The sequence below is a fragment of the Equus quagga genome, chromosome 11 (assembly GCF_021613505.1).
Source record: "Equus quagga isolate Etosha38 chromosome 11, UCLA_HA_Equagga_1.0, whole genome shotgun sequence".
Classification (NCBI taxonomy): domain Eukaryota; kingdom Metazoa; phylum Chordata; class Mammalia; order Perissodactyla; family Equidae; genus Equus; species Equus quagga.
Window position 1 is genome coordinate 65,264,352 of NC_060277.1, and position 24,023 is coordinate 65,288,374.

Consider the following 24,023-nt stretch of genomic DNA (forward strand, 5'->3'; position numbering starts at 1 on the left):
GTCCCTCCCGTGGGGCCCCAACCCTCCAACAGCAGTCTCTGAAGGCTGACTCGCGGCCCCTGGAGGGCTCCCCTGCCCAGCTGCCTATCCTGGCAGACATGCTGCTCTACTACTGCCGCTTTGCCGCCCGGCCGGTGCTGCTGCAGGTCTATCAGACAGAGGTAAGGCCCAGACCCCACACCCCACGCCCCACGCTCCACGCTCACTGGCAGCCCGCGGTCAGCATCGCCCTGCAGGACCCGCCCCCCTACCGCCCGCCTGTGCTGGAGGAGCCTGGTGGGCCCCTGCGGGAGGTCCACACTGATGCCCACGCTCCTGCCCTCTCTAGCTGACGTTCATCACCGGGGAGAAGACGACAGAGATCTTCATCCACTCCCTGGAGCTGGGTCACTCTGCTGCCACACGCGCCATCAAGGCTTCGGGTGGGTGCTGCCTCAGCTCCAGTGGAAATGGGTGGGGAGGCCGGGCTAGATGGGGCTAGGAGGTGGGGCCCCCCTGGGGGCGGGGCTAGAGATAGGCGGGGCCTGGAAGGTGGCACCCTGAGGAGGAGGGGTCATCAGGGAGGTGGGGCAGGGAGGCGGAGTCCCAGGGTCTCTGAGGGGCCCCCGAAGAGAGAAGAAATGAAGGGTCTATGTGTGGCACAGGTCCTGGCAGCAAGAGGCTGGGCATCGATGGTGACCGGGAGGCCATCCCTCTAACACTACAGATTATTTACAGCAAGGTAAGACTGATGCTGTGGCCCATTCCTCTCCGGGATCTGCTGCTGATCCTTCCCTGCCAGAGCCCGACCCCCTGTCTCTGGGTCTTGAAGCCGGAGGGCCGCAGCAGGCTCCCGGGCTCCCAGGCTCTCCTGGAGGCTGAGAGAAGGGGGAGGGGAGGGAGTGGACCTCCCTCTCCCCCTCTGCCTCCAAAGGCCCCCTCCTGCTGTGTTCTCCCCTGACCTGAATGTGCTCAGCAGCTTCCATGAGGCGTTAGGGCCCGGCTCCAGGGCTGGGCGAGAGGGGGCAGGGCTGGGCCTTCCAGAGGCAGAGCAGGGAGAGGCCGGGGGCTGCGGGGCTGTGGGGCTGGCCGGGTGCATGGGAGGTGGGTTTGGTGGGGGGAGAGTTGTGGGGCAGGGGTGGGAGGGGGTGCCCATGAGCACACGAGAGGGCATGGGTCTCTGAGCGCATCACACCCCGGGGTACAGGCCAGGGAGACTTGGACCCCCAGAGGGCCCCCAGAGGGGGCGTCCTCCTGCCTCATCTCCTGCCTCCTTTCCTTGCTTCCTTCCTTCAGCCATTCAAAAGCTATTTATTTAGTACCTCCTCGTACCAGGCTCCGTGCTGGGCAAGGGGAAATAGCAGGGAGGGCTAGGCCCACCTTCACTTTCCCAGAGGAGGGAGACAGACAAGAAGCTGGGAGACAAAAATGGCCAAGATAATGCCAAAGAGTGGTGACCAATGACAAGGCAGTAAAAGGGCGGATGGGATAGTGATGATGGGGCTACCTTACACTTGGTGGCCAAAGTGGTGGGCAGGAGGGACTGACCCTCACTGAGTCCTACATGCCAGGTGTTTGTTGAACACCTACTGTGTCCCAGACTTTGTTTTGGGCACAGGAACATTCACAAGAGGGAACAAAGTGCTTCCGGTCTAGAGGGAGTGGTGGACATGGGTGAGGTGATCCCACAACGTGTATAATTACAACTGTGACACACAGATGCAGGAGAGGTAAATGGAACTGTGAGAACCTCTAGGGGGATTATTCAACCCAGTCAGGAAATTTAGACAAGGCTTTCTTGAGAAGGGACATGGAGTCAACATTAGAAAGAAAACCAGGAGTTAGTTAATTAAACTAAGAAGAGAGGGGTGTGTTCTCCAGGTATAGGGAACAGCATGTGCAAAGGCCCTGTGGTGAGAGACAACTTGAATATCAAAGGGCTCTGGAGGAAGGCCAGAGGGGCTGGAGCAGAGAGAGTGAGTGGGAACAGGATGATGAAGTGAGGCTGAAGAAATTGGTAGGGCCAGAATACCAAGGGCTTCGATTGCAATGAGAGGGGTTATGTCCTTGTCCCAAGAGCATGGGGTATCCTTTGAAGGGGTTTAAGTTTGGGGTGGGGCTAGGAATGAGTGTGATAAGATCAGATTTGATGTTGGCAGCGCCCTCTGGCAGCTCTGTGGAGAACATGTTGGCCGGGTCCACAAGGGATGCAGGAAGGCGAGTTAAGAGGTTCTGGTGGTTATCCAGTAGAGAAATGTGGGCCACCCACACTAGGGAGTGCTGGTGCTGGTGCTGGAGATGGAGAAATGGGAGCTGTATGTGGATTACTTGAGCGGCAGGGCTCAGGGCTGGCTTGGAAAAGGAGAGGGCCAAACTCCTGGATTTCAGTCTTGAGTGAGTACCATGATACTAGCATTTTCTCAGAAGCAGCCCAGGTCCAGTGGGGGAAGATGATAAGTTTGTTTTAGGTCGTGTTGACTTGGAGGTGCCTTTGAGAGGTAGAAGGAGAAAGTCAGAACAGGCAGCTGGATGGATGGGCCTGAACTCAGAGGTCCAGTGTGAAGACGGGTGTCTAGGTGGTCATGGAGCCGGGCACGGGTGAGGTCCCTAGTGGAGAAAGACCTCGGAGAAGGTCCTGAGCCCTGCATCATGGGATGGTGGGCAGAGGGAGGTGATTGCGCAGAGCAGAGGCCAGGGAGGCGGTGGGGAAACCAGGAGAGAAGACGGCTGAGCAGTATCAAAGTCTCCTGTGAGGTCGAGTAAGCTGAGCCAAGAGAAACACCGTTGGGTTTGGAGTCCCCAGTGAAAGACACATTCAGACAAGGACCCAAAGAGGGGTTCCGGCCTGGCTCTGCCGGAGACTCCAGGCCCGTGGCTGGTCTCTTCCTCGCTCTGGGCTTAGAAGGAGATCAAGACCCCACCTTGAGGTGCTCTCAGCTCCTGTGCTCACGGACCAAGCCACTGAGCTGACACTCCTCCTGGGAGTCCCCAAGCTCTGTCCAGGGGTCCAGGGGCTCTTGGTGAAGAAGCTGGCAGACTCGGGAGAATGAGAGGGCTTCCTGGGGTGTGCTGACTGCGGGCGACCCCCATCACTGGCAGGGCTGGGGTGTCCCTCCGAAGAGGAGGTGGCAGGCGCGGGGGACCCTGGGCTGAATGGGTCTGGCTCCGCTGTTTCCAGGGGGCCATCAGTGGACGAAGTCGCTGGAGCAACATGGAGAAGGTCTGCACCTCCGTCAACCTCCACAAGGCCTGCCGGATGCCGGAGGAGCTAGGTGAGGGGCGTGTGGGCCGCGGGGGGGCGGGCGGCCTCCGAGCCAGGCCTGAGCCCCCCTGCCCTTCAGACTCCAGCACGGAGGCGCTGACGCTCCGTCTGACCGAGGTGGTGAAGAGGCAGAACTCCAAGTCCAAGAAGGGCTTCAACCAGGTGCGGGCCGCCCCGGGAGAGCAGCGGGCGTGCGTGTGCATGAGGAGGGGTGTCCGAGGCCTCGGGGGGCATGTGGGTGGGAGAGAGGCCAGGTGAGGGGCGTGCATGGGTGTGGAGTGGTGGGGTGTCTGGGAGGAAGGGGTGCCCTTGGGAGAGGATGCGTTGGTGTGGAAAGGGGCTGTGGGGGATGGGAGTAGGGCCCTGGGTCCAAGGCGGAGGCACTCCTGGGGCTCTCGTGGTGAGGGCAATGGGTGGTGTGGTTTCTCCTCAGGGGCGCTTGCTTCTTCCAGACTCAGGAAAGAGCAGAGGCTGGAGGAGGCAGGGCCTGAGGGAGCCCTCAGGACCCCCCCCCGAGCCGGCTGTCCTCCCATCCCGGCTCCCCCAGACCTGACTGGGCAGTTCCAAGGGAAGGAACTGACCAGGGCTGGCAGCTCTGTGGCCGGGGCTCTGGGGACTGACCGGGGCCTCCCTTCCAGATTAGCACATCGCAGATCAAAGTGGACAAGGTGCAGATCATCGGTTCCAACACCTGCCCCTTTGCCGTGTGTCTGGACCAGGACGAGAGGAAGATCCTGCAGAGTGTGGTCAGGTAGGAAAGGGGGCCTCCGGCTCTGCTTCAGCAAAACGGGGTCCCAGGGAAGGGTCCATTTCTGCACCCACCCCCACCCACAGGCCTGCCCTTACTCCTGCCCTGCCCCACAGGTGTGAGGTCTCACCCTGCTACAAGCCAGAGAAGAGCAGCCTCTGCTCCCCACCCCAGAGGCCCCCCTACCTGCCGGCCCAGGCCACGCCCGACATCTGCTCCCTCCTCTGTCTGCCCATCATGACTTTCAGTGGAGCTCTGCCCTAGCACCGGCCTGCACGGGAAGCCCCTCCCGGCAGGACAGTCGCTGTGAGGGCCGTGCTCCCTCTGGAGAACTGAATGGCCCTGTGCTGGGTCGGGTCCTGCTGTGGGTGCTGCAATGGGCAGGGGGTGGATGGTTTCTGGGGCCTCAGGGCTCTGGGAAAGAAACAGGCATTAGGGAGAGAGGGGCCTGCCTACACAGCCCCTCAGATTCCTCACGTAGAAACGAGAGGGATGGGGAGCTCACCTCTGAAGGCCCTGATCACTGGCGTGGTCTAGGAGCCTTTCTAGAAGATCTGAGGCTCTGGTGCTCTGGAGTGTGGTGTAGGCTTCCTCTCCCAGCCTGGGCCAGGCCCACCCCTTACTTGGCCAGAGATGTGTGTGTGGAGTTCCGTCTCCCTCCTCTGGGGTTCAGGTGGTAGGAACGTGGATGAAACTCTTCTTTCTGACCTCAGTACCATCCTCCCCACCTCTCTCTCTCTCTCTCCCACACACACACACTCACACTCACACTCACACACACACTCTTTCTCTCCCTCGAATCCCCTGGGTCTTTGGAGAAACAGCACTAACACTTTACCTGTCTACTGTCAGGACCTGGAACAGCTTCTCTCTGGAGCCCTTTTCTGGCTCGAGATTTTTGGGAGACAGGACAGGCTTAGATTGAGTAGTGCCTCGGTTCCCTTCCAGCCAAAGGACCAGAAGGAAGTTAATTAGCTCCTTCAAGCCTGCCTTTCCTGAGCACTAAGATGGTGGAAGTAAGGCCTCCTTAAAGCATGGAAGGGAGGTTGTGTGCCAAGCGCCTGGCCCAGCGGCTAGCTCAGAGCAGGCGCTTAGTAACGATTCGCAGCCTTTCCCCCTAAACGCTGACTCCCCTGCCTGGCACTGGGATGCTCTCACGGCCTCGGGCATCCTCTCCATTCTCTCCTTCCCAAATCACTGATGAGGCGGAACAGAAGGAGACGAGGGCTAAGGATTGGTCAGTTTTGTTCTCTGGAGAAGGAATTTCCTTCGTCAGGGTAAGAGGAGGGTTGCACGGGTGCCCCCAGCCTTCACCTCGTCCTCTCCCAGGTTGGCCCCGGTGCCCCTCACTCCCATATCACTCCTTGGGCTGCTGCACGTTGTGTGTGGAATCTTCCAGCCCCAAAGTCCACTGGCACCATTCTGGAGCGTGGGCAAGATCCCAGAGGAGGAGAGGATGGAGTGCCTGGCCTCGCGGAGCTTAGTAACTGATTGGGGTAAATGAACGATAGCATGAGAGCCAGAAATTTAAAACTGCCAGGCTGGAGGGGTTTGAGAAGTTAGAAGCAAGTGTGAAGGGCGGCGTTTGGCCCCGGATTTGGACTGGAGAGGTGGGGAAAGTACCATGGAAGCAGACAATCGTATCCTGCACAGAGTCGCTCCTTCCCCTCCTCCCCCTGCTCCATCCTGCTCCAAAGGTTCTGGGCTTCTAGGAGCCCGTGAAACCCCAACCCAGAGTACTCACGACTTGAAAGAAGTGGCCAGAGTCAGCTGCTTCCCTGTACCACTGTCCTCCCCTGTCCTAGCCATCTGTACCTGCTCCAGGCTCCAGAAGAGTGGTCGGCCATATACCTTCAATTTTTGGTTGTGTGAGCAGGTTGGCCTACTACATGATAAACAGATGTCCTAGAATAAGCAAACGGAATTTAATATTATTGTCAAATAAAACTTGATTACTCCTGCATTTCATGACCTACAGTTATTTTGCTGCGTGACAATTCACTGCTAGTTGGACAGTTCGCATAAATCATTTCACATAGAGCAGAAATAAGATTCTTGGGGATTGTTTTCTTTATCTTTTTGTAATTTTCCTCTCTATAGAAAATATGTCTGTGCTGAAATTTTCCCTGACACTGTATCATTTAAGCCTCATCGTGCTGCTGAGAGGAAGGGAAGTGAGCTCAGTGCTGGCCCTTTGGATCTGGGGCTGTTTTTAAACTTGGCTCATAGGGAGGGAGAGAAGAGGAGGTGACGGGGTGGTGGAGGACCCCTGTGGCCCGGGAGAAGTAGGTCAGCACCAGGCCCCCAGCACCAGTGCTCGGGATGGAGGAAGGAGGAACCGTGGGATGCTCTGGCTCCTGCAAATAGTGAAGCACACCTGACAGTCAGTGGACTCCAACTGTGACCTTTTATTCTTGTTCCTGCATCTAACAGGACGTCTAGGGATCACTTGCTCTAGGCTGAGCTCAGAGCGGCTTGGCCCCAAGCTGCAGGTTGGGTTCAGGTGTGCTCTGGTGGTCCCTCGGGCACCTTAGCCAACATGGTAGCACAGAGGGGTAATCAGAGACCTGTGATGCCTCCTGGGGGCTGGGTCTGGACCGGGCACAGTCACTCTTCACCCAGCATTCAGTTGGCCAAAATCGATGAAGCTCATCAACCCATAGATTCAATAAACTCAGCAGCCGTCACACAGGATAAAAACAAAGTCACGTGAGAAGAGCATTTCACCTCTGATATTCTTTCCAAAGCTCAGTAACCCCAGTCTAATCATGAGGGAAATATCAGACAAACCCAGATCGTGAGACATTTGACAGGATCATCTGACAGTAACCTTCTAGAAGGTCAGTGTCCTGAAAACAAGGAGGGACTGAGAAACTCACAGACCACGGGAGACTGAAGACACTTGAAAACTAAGTGCAATGTGGTGCCCTGGGTTGGATTCTGAAACAGAGAGAGGATAATAATGGAAAAACTGGTGAACTCTCAATGCAGTCTGGAGTTTCATTCTAAGACACAAACACACACGCACCCCCCTCGTTGTCTCATTGTCAAACTCCTGGGGAAGAAAAGGCAATGAGAAGATTTTAAAGATACCCAGAGGAAAAAAAACATGCTTTATCTTCAAAGGATCATCAATTAAACTGAGAGCTCCCTTCTCAATTTGCCAATCTGGCAGAAGAAATGGATAGTCTGACTAGGCTAATATATGTTAAAGAAATTGAAGCCATTATTAGCTTAATTAGACAGGCAACCAAACATCTTTTACTGTCTCCATAATTATACATTTTCCAGAATGTAGCCTTTTCAGATTGGCTTCTTTCACTTGACAATATGCATTTAAGTTTCCACTGTGTCTTTTCTGGGTTTCATAGCTCATTTCTTTTTGTTGCTGGATAATGTTCCATTGTACTGATGTGCCCCAGTTTGTTTATCCGCTCACCTCCTGAAGGACATCTCAGTTGATGCCAATTTTGGCTATTATGAATAAAGCTGCTATAAATATTCCCGTGCTGGTTTTTGTGTGGACGTACATTTTCAGCTCATCCGGGTAGCTACCGAGGAGAACAATTGCTCGATCATATGGTGTAAGTATGTCTAGTTTTGGTTTTCTTAGTGCCAAACTGTCTTCCAAAGTGGCTGTGCCCTTTCTCCTTCCCAGCAGCAATGAACGAACCTTCCTGTGCCTCCACATCTTCCTCAGCATTTGGTGTTGCCTGTGTTTTGGCTTTGTCTCATTGTTGTTTCAATTTGCAATTCCCTGATGACTATGACGTGGAGCATCTTTTCATGTGTTTGTTTGCCATCTGTATGTGTTCTTTGGTGAGGTGTCTGTTCTGATCTTTTGCACATTTTTTAATTGGGTTGTTTTCGTTTTGTTGAGTTTTAAGAGTTCGTTGTATATTTTGGACACCAGTCCTTTCTCAGATACATGTTTTGCAAATATTTTCTCCCAGTCTGTGGTTTGCCTTGTCACTCTCTTAGCAGTGCCTTTTGCCGAGCAGATGGTCTTAATTTTAATGAAGTCAAATTTATTGATGTGTTCTCCTCTGCTGCCTTGGAGCTTCCTCTGAGGTCCGGAACGTAGTGGTCTGTCGCCATCCTCAGACCTCTCCCTGAGGTCCCTGACATCCGAGTCATGCCTCCTCCAGGGAACAGCTCTCCCACAGCCCCTGGGGTAGGGAACACCTGCAGCGTCCTCAGTCTGCTCGAAGCAGAGGCAGCAGAGAGGTTTCTGGCCCCTGCAGCTTCTCACACGCAGGAGATGTGTGTGTACCCTGCCTGTCTGGTGCCTGCGGGGGCCTTCAGACTCCCCCTCCCCACTGTCACACCCACCACACCCTCCAGCGCTGGGATGTTAGCCAACCCCTGGGAAGAGGGCTTCTCGGTTTTCTTGGGGGAGAAACTGCTCCCTCCTTTCCCAAATCTCTGGATCCCTCTATTTCTTCCCCAACCCTACCAGTAAAATTGGGGTAAAGGAAGCCAGCTCTCCAGGGAAGGGTGCCTTCCCCATCTCTCTGGGGGCAAAGACGGCCGGTAGCAGACTGTCCCCACCTGTGCCACCTTATTTCTCTCTTCCATGTGGCAGGCACACCTGTGTCCAGGTTCAGGTGTCTTCCTCTGCTCAGGCTGCCATTACAGGGCTAGGAGGCCTTAAACAACAGACATTTATTTCTCACAGTTCTGGAGTCTGGGAAGTCCAAGATCAAGACACCGGCAGATTCAGGATCTGGTGAGAGCTCTCTTCCTGGTGTGCAGACAGCTGCCTTCTCACTGGTCCTCATGGTGGAAGAGGAAGCTCTGGCCTCTCTTTGTCTTCTTGTAAGGACACTAATCCCATCATGGAGGCCCCACCCACATGGCGTCATCTAAACCTAATTGCCTCCCAGGGGACCCACCTCCTAATACCATCACATCGCTGGCCCACATATGAATTTTGGGTGGACACAAACATTCAGTCCACAATACCCGGCAATTCTGAGTGTGTGGTTCCTGGAAAGGTACCTGTGGCCACAGCAGCCACGTGCATGTGCCCCTCTCTGCACATGGTAAGTGGGAAGAAACTGCCCATTCAGAGAATCTGGAAGGCTGAGCCTCGTAGTCGTTGCAGCCTGGTCAGGGGAACTCCACTGAAGTCTGGCTGGCACACGCTAAGAGAGGTATCAGCAGACACTACACAGCCATTACTGCACACGTGCCAAGCATGGTCTCTGTGCTTCACGTGCTTGTGTTATCGTGCACATCCTCCCCACAGCCCCATGAGGTAGGTACTGTTATACTCCATGGAACAGATGGGGAAACTGAACTTGCCTAAAGTCACAGAGATGGCGAAAGGGGAAGCCAGGATTCAAGGCACACGGCCGGGCCCCAGAGTCCCTGCTCTTAATCACCAAGCTATGCCACTCCCTCAACCCCCTCATGTGAGTGGTGGGGAAACTGAGGCTCAGAACAGTAAAGTTCACACAGATATCTGAGAGGGATGCTTCCTCATAATGGAATTCGGGAGGAGCTGTGACGGCTTCAAAACAGAAGCTGCGCTCTCCAAGCACCCTCAGGTGGGGATGCAGAAGTGGCAGGGAGGGCGTTGGAGGAAGAGAGGGAAGCTGGGGCGGAGTGGGCTGGCTGGGCTCCAGGCAAGTCTGTGCTGTCTGATGCTGAGGGGGCGGCGGTCAGGAAGGAAGCCTTCAGCAAGTGTGGCTCCAGGCCCAAGAACCGGCTCAAGGGGGTCCCCTGAGACCTCTGGGGAGAAGGAAGTGAGAGGGGAGGGAGGGGAGCAGGGCAGCCCTACCCCACGCCCCAATCCCACCCGCACCCCATTCACCCAAGAGAAGGGGCATCTCATCACTGGGACCAGAGGCCCTCTCTAAGAAAACCATAACCCCGAGTCTTGGAGGCCAGAACCAGGATCGTCTGGAGGCTGAGAACGCTGGCGAGGGCTTTGCGAACAGGCTCTCCCTCCCCTCAGGTTACAGATAAAGAAACAGACCCAGAGAGGAGGAGGGGCCCGTGTGGCTGGAGGCAGCTCCAACGAACGAGAGCCTGGCTAGGGTGCTTGTCTCCCTTTTTGAGGCGTGTCTCATGCGCGTGTGTGTACATGTGTGTATGCATGTATGTGTGCACATGTGCATGGGGGGAAGCAATTTGCATAGATAATAAAGGCTTGGCATCTTTAAGTTTTCTCGCTGATCCTAGTCAACCTCCAACCTCTTGACCTGCTGGCCAGGCCCTCTTCCTGGTGGGAATTCATTTGTGAGAAGGAAACAGCGACTGTAGTAGGTATTTTATACAGACAAGAGGCTCCAGCACCTCCTCGGCATTCTGGGAAATTTGCAGGCCAGCCCCCCAGCTCAGCTCCTCCAGCCCCGGGGAGAACCCGTGGTATTAGGAAGCTAAAGCCTTGGGGCTGGGGGCAGGGAAGGGGTGTCCACGTGGCCTTCCTCTCCAGGCTGACCTGAGAAGAAGGGAGGCAAGGAGAGACCAGGCTGCACCCTCCACAGCAACCCCAAGTTCTCTCTGCCCCTCACCTGGTCCCAGAGGGTCCCAGAGCGGCCTGAGGGCACCAAGGAATTGGGGAGGGAGACAGGTGCACCTGCCAAGAACCCCCTGGGTAGGGAAGTTTTCTCCACCAACTTGAAGAGTGGCTTGTGGAAGAGGGAGTGGGCTGGCATTTCTCTGTATCTTTTCCATGTCGACCCATGTAAATGTCACTAGTCCAGAAAATGAGGACATTTAAACTTAAGAAAAGACTATGGTTGATCCTTACATACTGATATATAATGATCTCCAAGGAAACAAAGCGATTAGAAGAACAGTTTGTATAAATCACTCCAAGCTATGGACAGTGATGACCACTGGGTGGGGAAGGAAGAGAAACTGGGAAGGTGGGGGTGGAGGGGCTCTCTTTTTTAGTCTATATACTTCTATAACGTTTGAGTGTTTTTACAATAAAAATATATTTGTGAATTGCTTGGGTAATTTTTTTAAACACTAAAATTGTAAAAAAAGAACTTTGATGGTATTTAAAATCAAAACTTCTTCTCCTGCCCAAAATAAGAAAAATGGCTGAAAGACTGAGTGGATGGATATTAAGCCTAAATCTGCCTCTTATAGCCATCACCTCATTAGTCCTAACTCTGCGCACGTACACACCCCACAGAACAACGCTCCCACAGGTAAAGGATGGGAAATTCCCAACACCTGTACTGTTCTCCCTTTCCACACCCACAGCAGACAGTACTAGTTGCTAACAAACTCCCAGGTGATGCTGATGCTGCTGGTCCAGAGAGCACACATGGTGGAGCCCTGATTGAGAGCATGGTGTGGTCCTGCTGCCCCTGCTTCCCTGGGCCTTGGGTGTGAGGACTGGAGGGAATTCACTGGAAGCAGGGGTCCCTATCAGCTGGGTACCAGCCATGCGACTGCCCTGGTCTTCCTGGAGTGGAGTTTAGAGACAAGGGGTTCAGCCTGCAGGTCCTCCCTGGGGTGTTGTGGGACACCCCGGGACCAGGCATTCCCTCCCTCAAGTCCCACAGCCACCAGTTACGTGAGACTTTAAGCTCCAGTCGACCCATGTCCATGATTGTCCTAACTCATGAGGTGATTGTTTAGATGAAGTAAAATGTGTTTCTATAACACCTATTTTCTGGTTTATTACCTCTCACGGCTTCCTAAGAATGGGTCCTACCAACCAGAGAACCATCTGTTTTTTGGGTGTCGTTAATGAGTTTGGGGTGTAAAAACTGGGAGACAACGGAGCTGAAGTGCCCTGAAGGCGCTTCAAAGAGGACTTTGATATGTTTGTGAAAACAGTCTGGATGGGAGAAAACAGGAGTTAGCGAGTTGGGGTCTCTTGGAGAGAAAAAGGGAAAGAAAAGGGAAACCCTGCCATACCCCAGCCTACCAGGCCGATGACACGGACAGATCCATGGAGGATCTGTAAACAGCTGGCTAAGAGACGTGTAACGTACACTTCTTTTCCACCCTCTCAATGTTATCTTCAATAAAATCTCCGTTGCTTATTAGGATTTTCTGTGAGTGGATTCCTTAGAAAACTCGAAGAGAGAATGAATTCTGCGTCTGCTGCTGACTGATCCCAGAGATAACTCCCACAGAAGGGGGAGCAGGGGCAGGGGCACAGGGCACCCTGGGTTTCCTGTATTCAAAGTAAATCACCCTTGCCTGACTCCCATACCCTGGTCCCCAGTGCACCCCAGTCCCAGCATTGGTCCCCCTGCCACCACAGTAACAAGAGGATTTAATTTGTTTAAAAATTGAATTTTTAATTTAATTTGTTTAAAGCTCTCAGCTGCTTTGTAATAGACAGGAAAATAAATAAAAAGTATTTTTCTGAATAGAAGGGACTGGAGGGGCTCTTCTGAGAGGAGGAATGAGGATGGAACAGAAGGGTCGAGTGTCTGCAGGAAAGATAAGACACTTGGTAGCCCTGAGGTGTTCTGAACGCTGAGGCTGAGATGGAGGAACTTGAGAAGCCGTCCCAGCTGTGCCCAGAGGGGCGAGCCAGCTCACTTGGTGGATGGTGACAGAGGGAGGGGGAGGAGTGGCGATAGATGGGGAGCCTTCTGCGTCTGTGTCCGGGGCATTGATGGCTGCAGAGCGGCTTTGCTTCCCCTAGCTGGCCAGGTGATCTGGGAACTAGAGCAGTAAGTGCAGGGAACCCCAACTCGCTCAGTTCCCGGCAGATGGATCAAGTGGCCTTGTTGGGGCTGCTCCTAGGGGCTTGGTGCAGATGGGAAATCTGGCAACAGCCTAGCCTGGAAAACCCAGATTAAACAAACCCTAAGAAGAGCATGTGGAGAGGAAAGGCATCCCTGGGAGCAAAAGGGCAGTGTCACCCCACCTCGGTGACGGTAGGATGGAGTGCTGGGAGCAGGTCTGGGGGCCTCGGCCCTTCCTCCCTCCACCTCTATTCACTCTCTCTTTGTCCCTGGCTGGCTGTCAGCTGTGTGCCCTCAAAAATGAAGGCGCCTCAGCTCCTCCTTGCAGGGGACAGCTCTGGGGCTGTCCACCCTCACCAAGCAACCCCTTCCATGGCTACCACACCCAATGCAGTTGCAGAGACGGCAGCTGATGATAAGAGGAGTCGTGCAGCCACAAGAGGCCAACATCAGCTTGTGATTTCCGATTCAGTTAGGCCAAAGCCGATAAGGAGAGAGGCTGCCCGCGATGGCCACACTGCCCAGCCACTGCTGAGTCATGAACCCGAGGGGGCTGAGCTCTTGGTTCTTTATCCTGTCCTGGACTTATTCATTTAACTCATTAGTTCCCTTGTTAATTCATGCTCTCCTTCATTCATCCATTCATCCATTTGTTTTATTTAATGAGCCAAACGTTCTCTTCTCCCATGATGGATAGAAAAATGGATAAATGGACCTAGGCTCTGCTGTCCCAGAACTTATTGAAGGGGAGGGGAGGGATGAGGCAGACATGTGGCCTAAGAACTCAAGAACAAAGATGCAAGGTAGAAGGTGATTCCAGCCACACGAGGGGGACAGAAGAGAAGCTGATATGGGAGGGAGGCTGAGCCATAGAGCAAATGATTTAAATTTCTGGATTTTTTTTTTTTTTTCAAATGGCCTCTTCTGCAAAGGAGGGGATGGAACAGAACCCATTCAAGCCCTTGCAGAAAAAGATCAGTGACTTCTCCTTTGTTTGCAAGGGAGAAACCCAAGTGACAGAAACCCAATTCAAACAGTCTTACTTTAAAAATGGGGGAATTTATTGGATCATATTAAGAGTAGATCTAGGCAGCAGGGTCTCAGGCATAGCTAAATCCAGGTGTTCAAACAATGCTGTCAGCAATCTGTCTCTCTCCAGAGCCATTTATCCATTAGGCCAAATTGGATGATAGCAGAGAGTCTGTGAGCTTTTCAAAAGTCTAGAAATGTGAATGGAGACTCCCCAAAATATTGCTTATCTTCAAAATGTGAGGAAAGGGAAGAATATGACAAACTAGCAAACACGTCACCTTGGAGATGATCTGCTCCCTGGCGCTGCTCTCTCCTGATTGCTAAGGTCGGCTGATGCTTTTTCATTCTCTTCATTCTCTGCAGTCTTTGACACCATTAACCAGCATCTCCTTGACGCTATCTCCTCCCCCAGGTTTCGTGGCACTCCACGGCGTCTGCCTCTCCAGCTCATTTTTCACTCTTCTCTGCTGAATGAAGGATGACTAGCAGTGAGCCGGGAGGAGGGCTGGGAGAAGACTCCCACAACACATGTGAAGGCCTGGAGATGCGAGGCGGCCTGGATCATTAAGGAACCGCCATCATTCAGGATTTCTGGGAGGGGTCAGAGTGAGGGGATAAAGCCTGAGGCTGGGAATTAAGGAAGGACCACATCAAGGGCCTTGCAAGTCACGCTAAGGAGTTTGGCTGTTCTCTAGAAGGTAATAGGGAGCCATTGAAGGTTGTAACAGGGTGCAGTGTGATCAGATTTGTGTTTCACTAACAGGAAGAGACCTTTGACTGTGAGGTGGAAGCAGGATTGGTGGGAGACGTCAGGCTGTTGCAGTAATTCAGGAGAAAGACAACGGTGGCCTGATGAAGCAGGGACAGCCATGGGGATGGGAAGAAGGGGACAATTCATGAAGTAGTAACAGGTCTTGTGCCATTTAGATGTAACAGGTAAGGGAGAGGGGTGTTAAGGATGATGCCCAGGTTTCTCATCTGAGGTAAGGAGCAGAGAAGTGGGTTTAGAGGGGGAAGTGGCGAGCTTGGTTTGTTCGTGACGAGTTGGAGGAGCTTGAGGGCCATCTGGTGACAGTGTCGGGGTGTGGGGGTGGTTGGTGTGTCTGGAGCTAGGGAGAGCGGTCAGGGCCCCCTGCAACACCGCTCAGTTAGCAGCAGAGAAGGGCACTATGGAGGTGCCCCCTGCCCACGGGATCAGAATGCAGAAGCTCCAGGGACCGTGGGTGACCACAGACGCTTCTCTAGAAGCGACCTCACAGCAGGATGTGTTCTGGGAGGAGCTCTGAGGGCCATGGGAAGGGGAAGGAAGAGGCGGGGACAGAGCCAGGCTGGGGCTCTTTGCAGGTCTGGAGGCTGCAGGCGAGACTGAAGACACCCGTTGGGGCTCCTCCAAGATACCGAGGCGTCAGGGGCTGGCAGCCTCCTTGGGCAGGACAGAGGGGATCTGATCGGCAGAAGGACACGAGGAGCCCAGCTGAGCCAAGGTGGGTGCTGGCTGGAGTAGGGTGTCCAGGGAGGGACCGGGGAGAGGCAGATCTGAGCAGAGCAGATGGCGGGGCTGGGAGGAGGGATGCTGGAAGGGGAGCCCGTGAGGGGCTGAGACGCCCCTGGATCTCGCGAACACAAGGCCCAGCCTTCCTGAGAAGGGCTACCCAGACACGGTGGCTACTAGGACCACTCTGCAAGTGAAGGTTGCTCAATTCATTTTCACAAGAAAGGACATGGGACTCTGTGAGAAGACCTCTCCTTTCTTCTACAAATCCTGTAAATGCCAATAGTAATAGGCCTAATTATACATGTCTGGTGCTGTAGAGTACTCTCGCCAATACTGGATCCTCACGAGCAATTGGAGGTAGGCTGGATACGTGCTTTACGCCCACTTCATAGCTCAGGAGACTGAGGCCCACAGAGATGAAGCAACTTGCCAAAATTGCAGTGTGGGTGAGCAAGGTGCAGGACTCAGAGTGAATCTTCTGGGTCCCCATCTGCACCCCTTCTGGGACATCATCTGTCCATCCCTCTTCTGGGGAATTTGGTGACACTCATGCTGGTTAGGCCAGTTCTCTCCACACTCATGGATCGAGCATCTTCCACGTGTGCAGCCGGCACCAGGGTCTGACCAAGGCGAGGTCTCCGTCCTCGAGCAGCTGACCATCTGGTGTGGGGGTTGAGGCTATGAGTGACTAACATAGAAAGTAGAAGGCACCAGGGCCCGCATCGAGGCAAGGTGGCCTGTGCAGGCAGAGAGAGACCTCCGGGTGCAAATCAAGGAGGACTTCATGGAAGGTGGCGTCTGAGCCTTGAGAGGGAGGGTTTGCATGCAGAGACGAGGCAACAGGTATCCCAGCGATGGGAACAAAGCGTGAAACCCACAGAGCAGAAAAGAGGGTGTGAACGTCGGGATTAAAGGAAAGGACAGCGAGCGACTCCGGTTGGCTGCTCGAGCGTGGAGTCTGGGGAGACTCACAGGCGTGGGCCTGTTCCGTTTTTTTGTTTAGCTCTAAGTGGTTTTTGAGTATCATTTCACTTAGTCCTCACAATAACCGTAGAAGGTAGGTGCTATTGTTTGGTCCCCTTCAAAGATAGGGAAACTGAGGCAAGAAGGGTTTAAGAACCTAGGCCAGGTTGCCGTAGCAACAGAGAGACTCGGAACCCAGGCAGTGCAGCACCGTATGCTACCTGCCCAGCCACACTGCCACAGGGCCTCTCTCCAGGGCCTGCTGCTCACCTCTCTTATCTCCTAGAGGGCTCCTTGCCGACACAGGGGACATGAAGACCAGGCTGCAATCATTGTCATCTGTCCCCGGGGCTTCCTAGCCTGCGTCCAGGCTCCCTGCCCCTGGGAACAATGCTCCCCCTGCCAGACTAGCTCTCTCGCATCCAGGTGTTTCCTTCCCAGCCAGTGGCAGACACAGCTGAGGAAACAGGCCTGCCCCGTCCACAGGGAAGCAGGGCCCTCACCTCCCCAGCCCCTCGGGAACCTGGAAAGCCCAAGTGGGCCTCATGGGATGTGGGTTGAGGGTTGAGGGGCCCCCTCGGAACTCTGAGCTCTGCCTTTCCACTCCCTTCACCCCTCCCTGTGAGTCCAGCGACCACATGCTCTAAACCAAAGAACCAGTCTTGTCTGGCAAGAATGCCTGTCTCCACGGGCAGGAAAGCTCAGCGTCCTGGAGATAGCCTCTGCCCCTGAACCCTGCAGCCTTGAGGCAGCACCAGTGGGACGAGAGCAAAGTGGATCAACGCAGGGAGCAGCAGAGCGGCGAGTGAGCGTGGGGAGGTCCCTTCTCTCTGCACCAGAGTGGGGCTGGGACGACAGAAGGGAGGCAGAGGTGTGGTCCTGGGAGACTCCATGTCTTTCTTCCCCGGTTTGAGTTTGAGTCTGGAAGAGGAGACCATAGGGAGTGCCGGTGATATGTCCTTCTGTCTGAATGGCCTGCCCTCAGAGCCCGCAGTGGGGGGTTGGGGTGCTGGGGTGGGCAGGGGATTGTCAGAACCTGGGATTCTCACTGAGAAACACTGTGAGCCAGGCCTCTTCAGAGCCTCCTCTACATCCTTTCCTCAGCCCTTCCTTTGGCAGGGAGATCTTCCCCCTTATCTTGCACCAACTATGGGTAGCAGCAGCTGCAAATGAGCTCCCTTTGGCTTCTTTCTGCTGCATCCCCTAGAGCCACCTCCATGGTCCTATGGCCAGTCCTGGGGCCTATTTTACCCCAAGGCAGTGACCAGCTGTGTGTTTGCACCCGCCCTGAAGACTGCTCCTTGCTAATGTTCTGTGTTTAGGGAGGAATGCCCTCTGAATCCCAATTCACTCACTCACACGTGTGTTCATCCATTCATTCCTTGTCTCTGATCTTGTTCCTCTGTCAAGAACTGAGAAGGGTCTAAGATTTCACCCTACTTGTAACTAAGTTAGCCCGCCACAGTTTCAGGGACACTGGCGAAAACACGAGACTCTAGAGTCAGAGACAAAGGACTTCATCAGTCACAGCACAAAAGCATCCTGAGTGTCATGTTGATTGGTTCCCCTTGTCCCCCAGGTCCCATGGGGGCAGCACTGAGGCAGATTCACGTGGGCGCTGTGCATCACAGCCAAGGAGCCCTGAGCTTAGGCACCTCAGTTTTCACAGTGGGTTGCAAGCCAAGCTGCCCACGTTTGCCTTGGAAGCAGACGTTGTCTCTCTTATACTGGAGAGCAAGTGGGTCTCTCCTCTGCCCTGGAGGGAGACACCAGCTCTCTCTTCCAAGGCGTTCACCATACAAACCTTGAAGAGATGATCTGGAACAAAAGCTCATAAGGCAGGCACAAACCCGTGGAGAACTGTCTGCCAACACCCTCCTACTGTCCCCTCGCTTATTGCCCCCCAGCTGTACTGTCCCTTGAAAACCTCAGATCCCTCCCACTTCAGTGCTCAGCTCACTGCTGCCTTTGCTGGGAATGCGTTTCCTGCAGATATCGCCTGGCTTGGTCCCATGCTTCCTGCAGGTTTCTACTCAGATGTCACCTCCTCAGTGAGACCTCCCTGATTGCCCTTTTAAACATGGCACCCCCCAGCCCTGGACCCCCACAGTCCCCTTCCCAGCCTTATTCTTATGGTACTGATCATCATCTAATACACAGTTTAATTACTGAGTTTATTGTCTGCCCCTTCACCATCATGACATACCCACTACAGTGCAACCTTTGTGAGAGCAGGTGTTTTTGTCTATTTTAAATTATTGCCGCATCCCCAGGACCTGGAGTGGTGTCCAATATATAGAAAGGGCTCAATAAATATTCCTTGAATGAATGAGTGAATGGGTGGGTGGATGAAATCCATTTATGAGGTCTTCAATCGAAGACCCAGTTTTCCTACCTTGTGTCTGTAGGACAGTGTCAGCATGTAGTAAAGCTCAACAGCTATGGAGCAAATGAAATGATGAACGAACGCTGCAGGCAGTGTAGGGTGAGAGGCTGCAGTGAGGTGACCGTGGGGCTCCTCCCAGGTTGTTGGGAGTTGCCCCCCAGCTACTTTCCATGCTGCCTACGCCAATTGCTGGGAACTTCCCCACTTGCAGCCGAGGCTGGTGTATTTCTTTCCTGTGATGTCACATTCTTGCTGTTTGACTGGGGGAGCTGGGAGAGGGCAGGGGCATGTGAGCTGAGCTCTGACATGCTGTTTGCTTGCTCAGTGGCACAAAAGATGCTGTCGGACATTGCAGCCCAGGTTGTCCAAGATGGGACCTGAGACACATCCCCACAGATCTGTCACAGATCCCCTCTCTGTGCAGGTGGCAGAGGTGCCTGCCGTGTGATTGTGGCAGAGCACAATGTCCTTCTCGCCCCTGTGTCTGTGTCCCCCCTTCCCATGGGACTACTGTCTCCTTTGCCAGTGTTCTGAGCATCAACATAATCTCTGTTTCCTGTGCCATTTGTCATACCAGCTGTGCCCAACAGACTTGTTTCTATTCTCTAGCCTGAGAATGGCTTGGGGCAGTGACCCTGGCTTGTTTTCACCCGAGGGCCTGACAGTCATGATACAATATATCAGGTGTTATGGAGAAGTAGAGGGAGACGCACCATGAATGTTTATCGATTGACTCACCTGGGCACCGTGGGGCGACCCCAACGCCCAGCTCACGTCAGGCATTCTGCACTTAGCGCTTCTCTTTGAGAACCAGGCCTTGAGCTACAGTGTGGCTCGTGGATTGCCGACCTGTCTGCCTCCAAGAGCCCAGCAGGGAGCGTACATGACACGGTGGCCACCTGACAGTGGTGGCCACAGTCGGGAGGGTGGGCACAAGGCCCCAGGGGGCACATGGCCCTCCTACAGGAGCAGCTGAGGCTCAGGACCCACTGGTTGCTGCCACACGGAACTGTCGGCCCGCTATTGCCAGATCTTCCAGTTATTCCTTTTAAACAAAAGCTGGGAATCTTGATTTTAATGTGAAACCTGACTTTTAAATGTTGGCCAAAGATTCAAATTTTCTAGAACTGTGGCTTCTTCTGGGGAAGAGAACTGATGGACCAGCGGGCAGGTGAGATGGCTTGCCTTTCACTGTATAGCCACGTGTACCTTTTAGGTGTTTACGGTAGGTGTGGTTTTTAAGGTGAAAATTGAATTTTAGCAACGTACTAGGCAGTGCACATCTCCAGATCGCCCATGTGAATCTGTGAAACGGGTGTGTTGTCAAGCGTGTTGTGAGCACGGGGTCCGTGAGAGTGCCAGTGTGCTGACATGGACCAGGAGTGTGGCAAGTAGGGCCACTCTGGGGTCATTAAGAAGTCACAGGCTGGTAGACCCCCAGATCGTAAGGGCAAAGACAGTGTCTAAACTCTCAGGCCTTGCACAATTTCTACCACATGGATGATGTTCTATAGATGCTCTTTGATCTACTCAGCAACCTCAGCTGCTCAAAACACTGCCAGGAACGAGGAAGAGAGCCAGAGGGCCTCTGAGCAGCCCGAATGGATGTTCCAAGTCCGTGGATGGAAGTTTCACACTCTTTTCATAGGTCCATTCCTCAGGCTTTGTTTCCCCCAGCCCGGCCCCCGGCTGTGTAGGATGGAGGGTCCCTTCACCTGCCAGCAGCTCCTGAGATCTTCACCACGTGCTCGTGTGTGGTACGTGCACTCAGCTCCCGTCGAGCACAACCTCAGAGGCGTGTTTGGGGCTTAGCCGGGCAAGCTTTGTTTTCCTAAGAAATTCATGTCATTCCTGAAGGCAAATGAGAGGTGACACATTTTGAGAATGACCTAGGTTCTACTTGTTTCCATTTCCTGTCTCAGTGCAAGCGTGTCCCCTGAGGGCTCTCCCCCACGCTGGTGTGGTCAGCAGCCCCAAAGGACAGGAAGTAGATTATAAAGGTCCCTGGCAGAGGAGCAAGGGGGCAGCATGAAGCCATCCAGTGCCTGCGCAAATATATATCTAAGCACTGAATTAATGATTGATGAATGAATGAGTGAGCAAATGAATGAATCGAAGAATGAATGAATGAATGAGGAAGTTTCTAAATTTTTTTAGAATTTTACTTTCAATGAAAAATAAGCCCAGAACACCCTTAGCTTTATACAGTAAGCCCTGAGAGACGCACTCCTCTTTTTTTTTTTTTTTTTTTCCTTTTTCTCCCCAAAGCCCCCTGGTACATAGTGTATACTCCTCATTGTGGGTCCTTCTAGTTGTGGCATGTGGGATGCTGCCTCAGCGTGGTTTGATGAGCAGTGTCATGTCCCCGCCCAGGATTCGAACCAACTAAACACTGGGCCGCCTGGAGCGGAGCGCGTGAACTTAACCACTCGGCCACGGGGCCAGCCCCGATGTACTCCTCTTTTAATCTACATCTTTGTGATTTCTTTTCCTTCGAGGCTGCTTGATGTTCATTACTGGCTGAACCCACCTGGACAGAAGTCTGCCTGTGCGTTCACTTTATTTTACTAGGGCAGACGGTGCTCTGTGAGGTTCGGAGCAGGAGGAGAAGGGGTGCAAGGGGCAAGGGAGGTGGCCACAACCCCACACCCCAGGTTGAGGTTTCTGAGCTCTAGCCCCAGTTTCATCATTCTCTGGCCACGTGACTTTTGGCAAGATACTTCACCTTCGTTCATTCGTCAAATACTTCTCCAAAATATTTATTCACTGTCTACTAGGTGCCAACAGTGCGCTGGGTGCTGGACGCGCTGCAGTGAATAAGACACACCAGGACCCAGGGTTTGTGGATCTCCCATGTAAACAGTAGCCAAGAAAACTCATCATTACACAGGACAATTTCCGATGCTGATAAAAGCTATGAAGAAAATAAGAGTGTGCTAGTGCTTGACTGGGAGGGCTGTGTTAGATAGCATGGTCAGGAAAGGCCTCTCGAAGGTGGTGACACTTAAAATGAGACCTGAATGTTGAGAAGGAGCCCGCTAGGGGGGAAGGTGGTCCAGGCAGAGGCGTGTGAAGGCCCTGAGGTAGGACTGAACTTGGCAAGTGAGAGCAACACAAAGAGCCATGAGATGAGATCCTGGTGAGCCACAGGGAGAGCGGGAAGAGATGAAGCTGGAGGGGTGGGCAGGGGTCAGACCAGGCGAGATTTAGGCAGGATGAGGAGTGTGGAGTTTACCACAAGATCCAAGAGGAGCCATTGGAGGGCTTGAACCTGGAACTGAATTGTAGGGGGAAAGAGGGAAAGCCGTAGATCCATTGGGGCACTGCCAGAATCTGAGAAAGATTATGGTGTCTGGGATCCCATGGGGGCAGTGGGGTTGGAGCAGAGCTTATTAGGATCATTCTCTACAACAACACAGCTAATAGAGGAGGACCTGGGAACCTGACTCCCTAGGTCCCATTTGGGAAGCTTCTCTTGGCTTCCCCCTACAGCTGGATTTGGGGTCAGGACCCAGATCTGCCCTGCCCCCACTGCTTGTCCACCCTGTGCTGTGGCTCTGACCACCCCACGTTGCCATTTTCCAGCTCCTCCTCCTACACTGGGAAGGCCCCAAGGTCAGCCAGTCTTTCATTCAGGGTCAAATTTTCATGTTTAAATTTTCATGGTTCATTCAGATTTCGATGTCTACTCTTACCCACAAAAACACACGCTGGAGCATTTTCAGAGAGAAGGAATAGGCGTGAATGTTTGACACAGTCCTGTCTTTAGCTGGGTCCCTGATCTCCATACTCAGCCCTTTATGAAAATGGTGCCATGAACTAGTCTCATGTGGTACCTGGCGCCTTTGGGGGCACATCCCACAAAGGAAGAGGCTGCGGCTCAGAGAGGCCAGTGATGGGTCCCACAGGCGGGGGGTGGAAGAGCCGAGACTCAAACCCAATTCTTCGAACTCCAGCGGGTGACCCCCACAGCACAGCGTGAGTCCACCTTGCAGCTCAGCAGTCCTGGGAGCCGAAGAAGGGAGAGGAGAGCAATTCTTTTAATAGTTTTATCCTTTTCTGCCCCTGATTTTAAGTGAAACACACAGTGCAATGCAATGACAATGTTCTTAAGTTGAGTGGTGGGCTCACAGGTGTCCATTTTATTATTATGCTTCACAACTTAGATGTTATCTCTCTCTTTTGTGTGCCATCTGTCACTTAATAAAGTCAAACATACTTAATATTAAGAAATCAGAAGATGTATTAAATGCAAGAAATGTATTAAAGTAAAAATTACCTGTAACCCCACTGCCTGTGGGTAAGTGATGTCACTTTTTTTTTGTAGTTTAATGTGTCTCATTAAAAGATAAGAGACTCACACACACAAATAAATACAAGTAAAACCGGGGAAATCTAAACGAAATTGCTTCAATGTCAATATCCTGGTTATGATACTGCGTATCTTATGATATGGTGTCACAAGATGTTACCATCCGGGGAACTGGGTAAAGGATGTCCCTGTTTTATTTCTTATAACTGCATGTGAATCTACGGTTATCTCAAAAGTTAAAGTCTAATTTTTTTAAAAGACTGCTCTTTTTTTAAACATAACTGCAGTGCTCTTATCTCCCTCCCCCCAAACTTCTGTAGTGTTCAAATTCCCGATTGCCTTTAATGTAACAGTTTTTTGTAATACTTTGAACAGGGATCCAAAGTTCACACATTTACTTGGTTGATAACGTCCTGTAAGTTCCTTTTAGTCTATAGGTCCCCCTCCCGTTTATCCTCCTGTCTGTCCTCCCCACCACCGCCCCACCTTCCCGGCAATTTATTTGTTAAAGGAAACAGAGCATTTGTTCCGTAGAGTTTCTCGGAGTCTGGATTTTTCATCCTGATAGTATGCATCAGCGTGTTCTGTATTTCCTATTAGCTGGTAGCTGGATATAGAGGCTTATTTGCTTTTAAGATATCTAAAAACATGCACAAGTTAAAAAAAATTAAAATGGTAAAAAAAAAAAAAGGGTGTATATTGAAATGTCTATCACCTTCCGCCGCGGTTCCCCAGGCGTCTTCCTCACCGGTGCTGGTGTCTTGTCTGTAAATGGTCTGCTTTTATAAAGCTGTGAGAGCACCACTGAACATACTAAAATATTCTTGTAATGTTGAAGATACAAAGGGCATTCCTTTTTTTGGTAAATTCTAGGATTTGGTAAAAACTATATAAGCATATAAGCACTTGACGTCAGTTAGAAATTAAGATGTGGGTTTTTTTTTTTTACAGTAAAATTGACTATTTTTGCTATACAGTTCTATACATTTTAACGTATGTATAGATTATTGTGACCATCACCACTATCAGGATACAGAGCAGTTTCATCGCCCCCAAAATTTCCCTCTTGCTCCTCTATAGTCAACCCTTCTCCCTACCCCCAACCCCTTACAATCACTCATCTATATTCTGACGCTGTAGTTTTTCCTATTCTAGAATGTCATGTAAATGGAAG

At 52.6% G+C, this 24,023-nt stretch overlaps 2 protein-coding genes across 9 annotated transcripts in view; both read left to right on the forward strand.

The window, feature by feature from the left end:
- The window catches only part of PIK3R5 (phosphoinositide-3-kinase regulatory subunit 5), a 77,694-nt gene extending 71,717 nt beyond the window's left edge, over positions 1-5,977 (forward strand). For 2 of the 5 annotated variants that reach the window (XM_046677846.1, XM_046677845.1), the window contains 6 exons: positions 33-161; positions 329-422; positions 645-721; positions 3,158-3,403; positions 3,880-3,992; positions 4,106-5,976. In XM_046677846.1, coding sequence (XP_046533802.1) covers positions 33-161; positions 329-422; positions 645-721; positions 3,158-3,403; positions 3,880-3,992; positions 4,106-4,253 — 807 coding nt within the window. In that variant the 3' untranslated portion in view covers positions 4,254-5,976. Of the gene's footprint in view, positions 1-32; positions 162-328; positions 423-644; positions 722-3,157; positions 3,404-3,879; positions 3,993-4,105 lie in introns of all 5 variants that reach the window. The other 3 variants (XM_046677849.1, XM_046677850.1, XM_046677848.1) reach the window with 3 other exon arrangements.
- Positions 5,978-15,039: 9,062 nt separating this feature from the next.
- Positions 15,040-24,023, forward strand: part of PIK3R6 (phosphoinositide-3-kinase regulatory subunit 6) — a 53,567-nt gene continuing 44,583 nt past the window's right edge. For all 4 annotated transcript variants that reach the window (XM_046677458.1, XM_046677459.1, XM_046677457.1 and 1 more), the window contains exon 1: positions 15,040-15,177. The gene's annotated coding sequence lies outside the window, so the exon portion shown is untranslated. The remainder of the gene's footprint in view (positions 15,178-24,023) is intronic.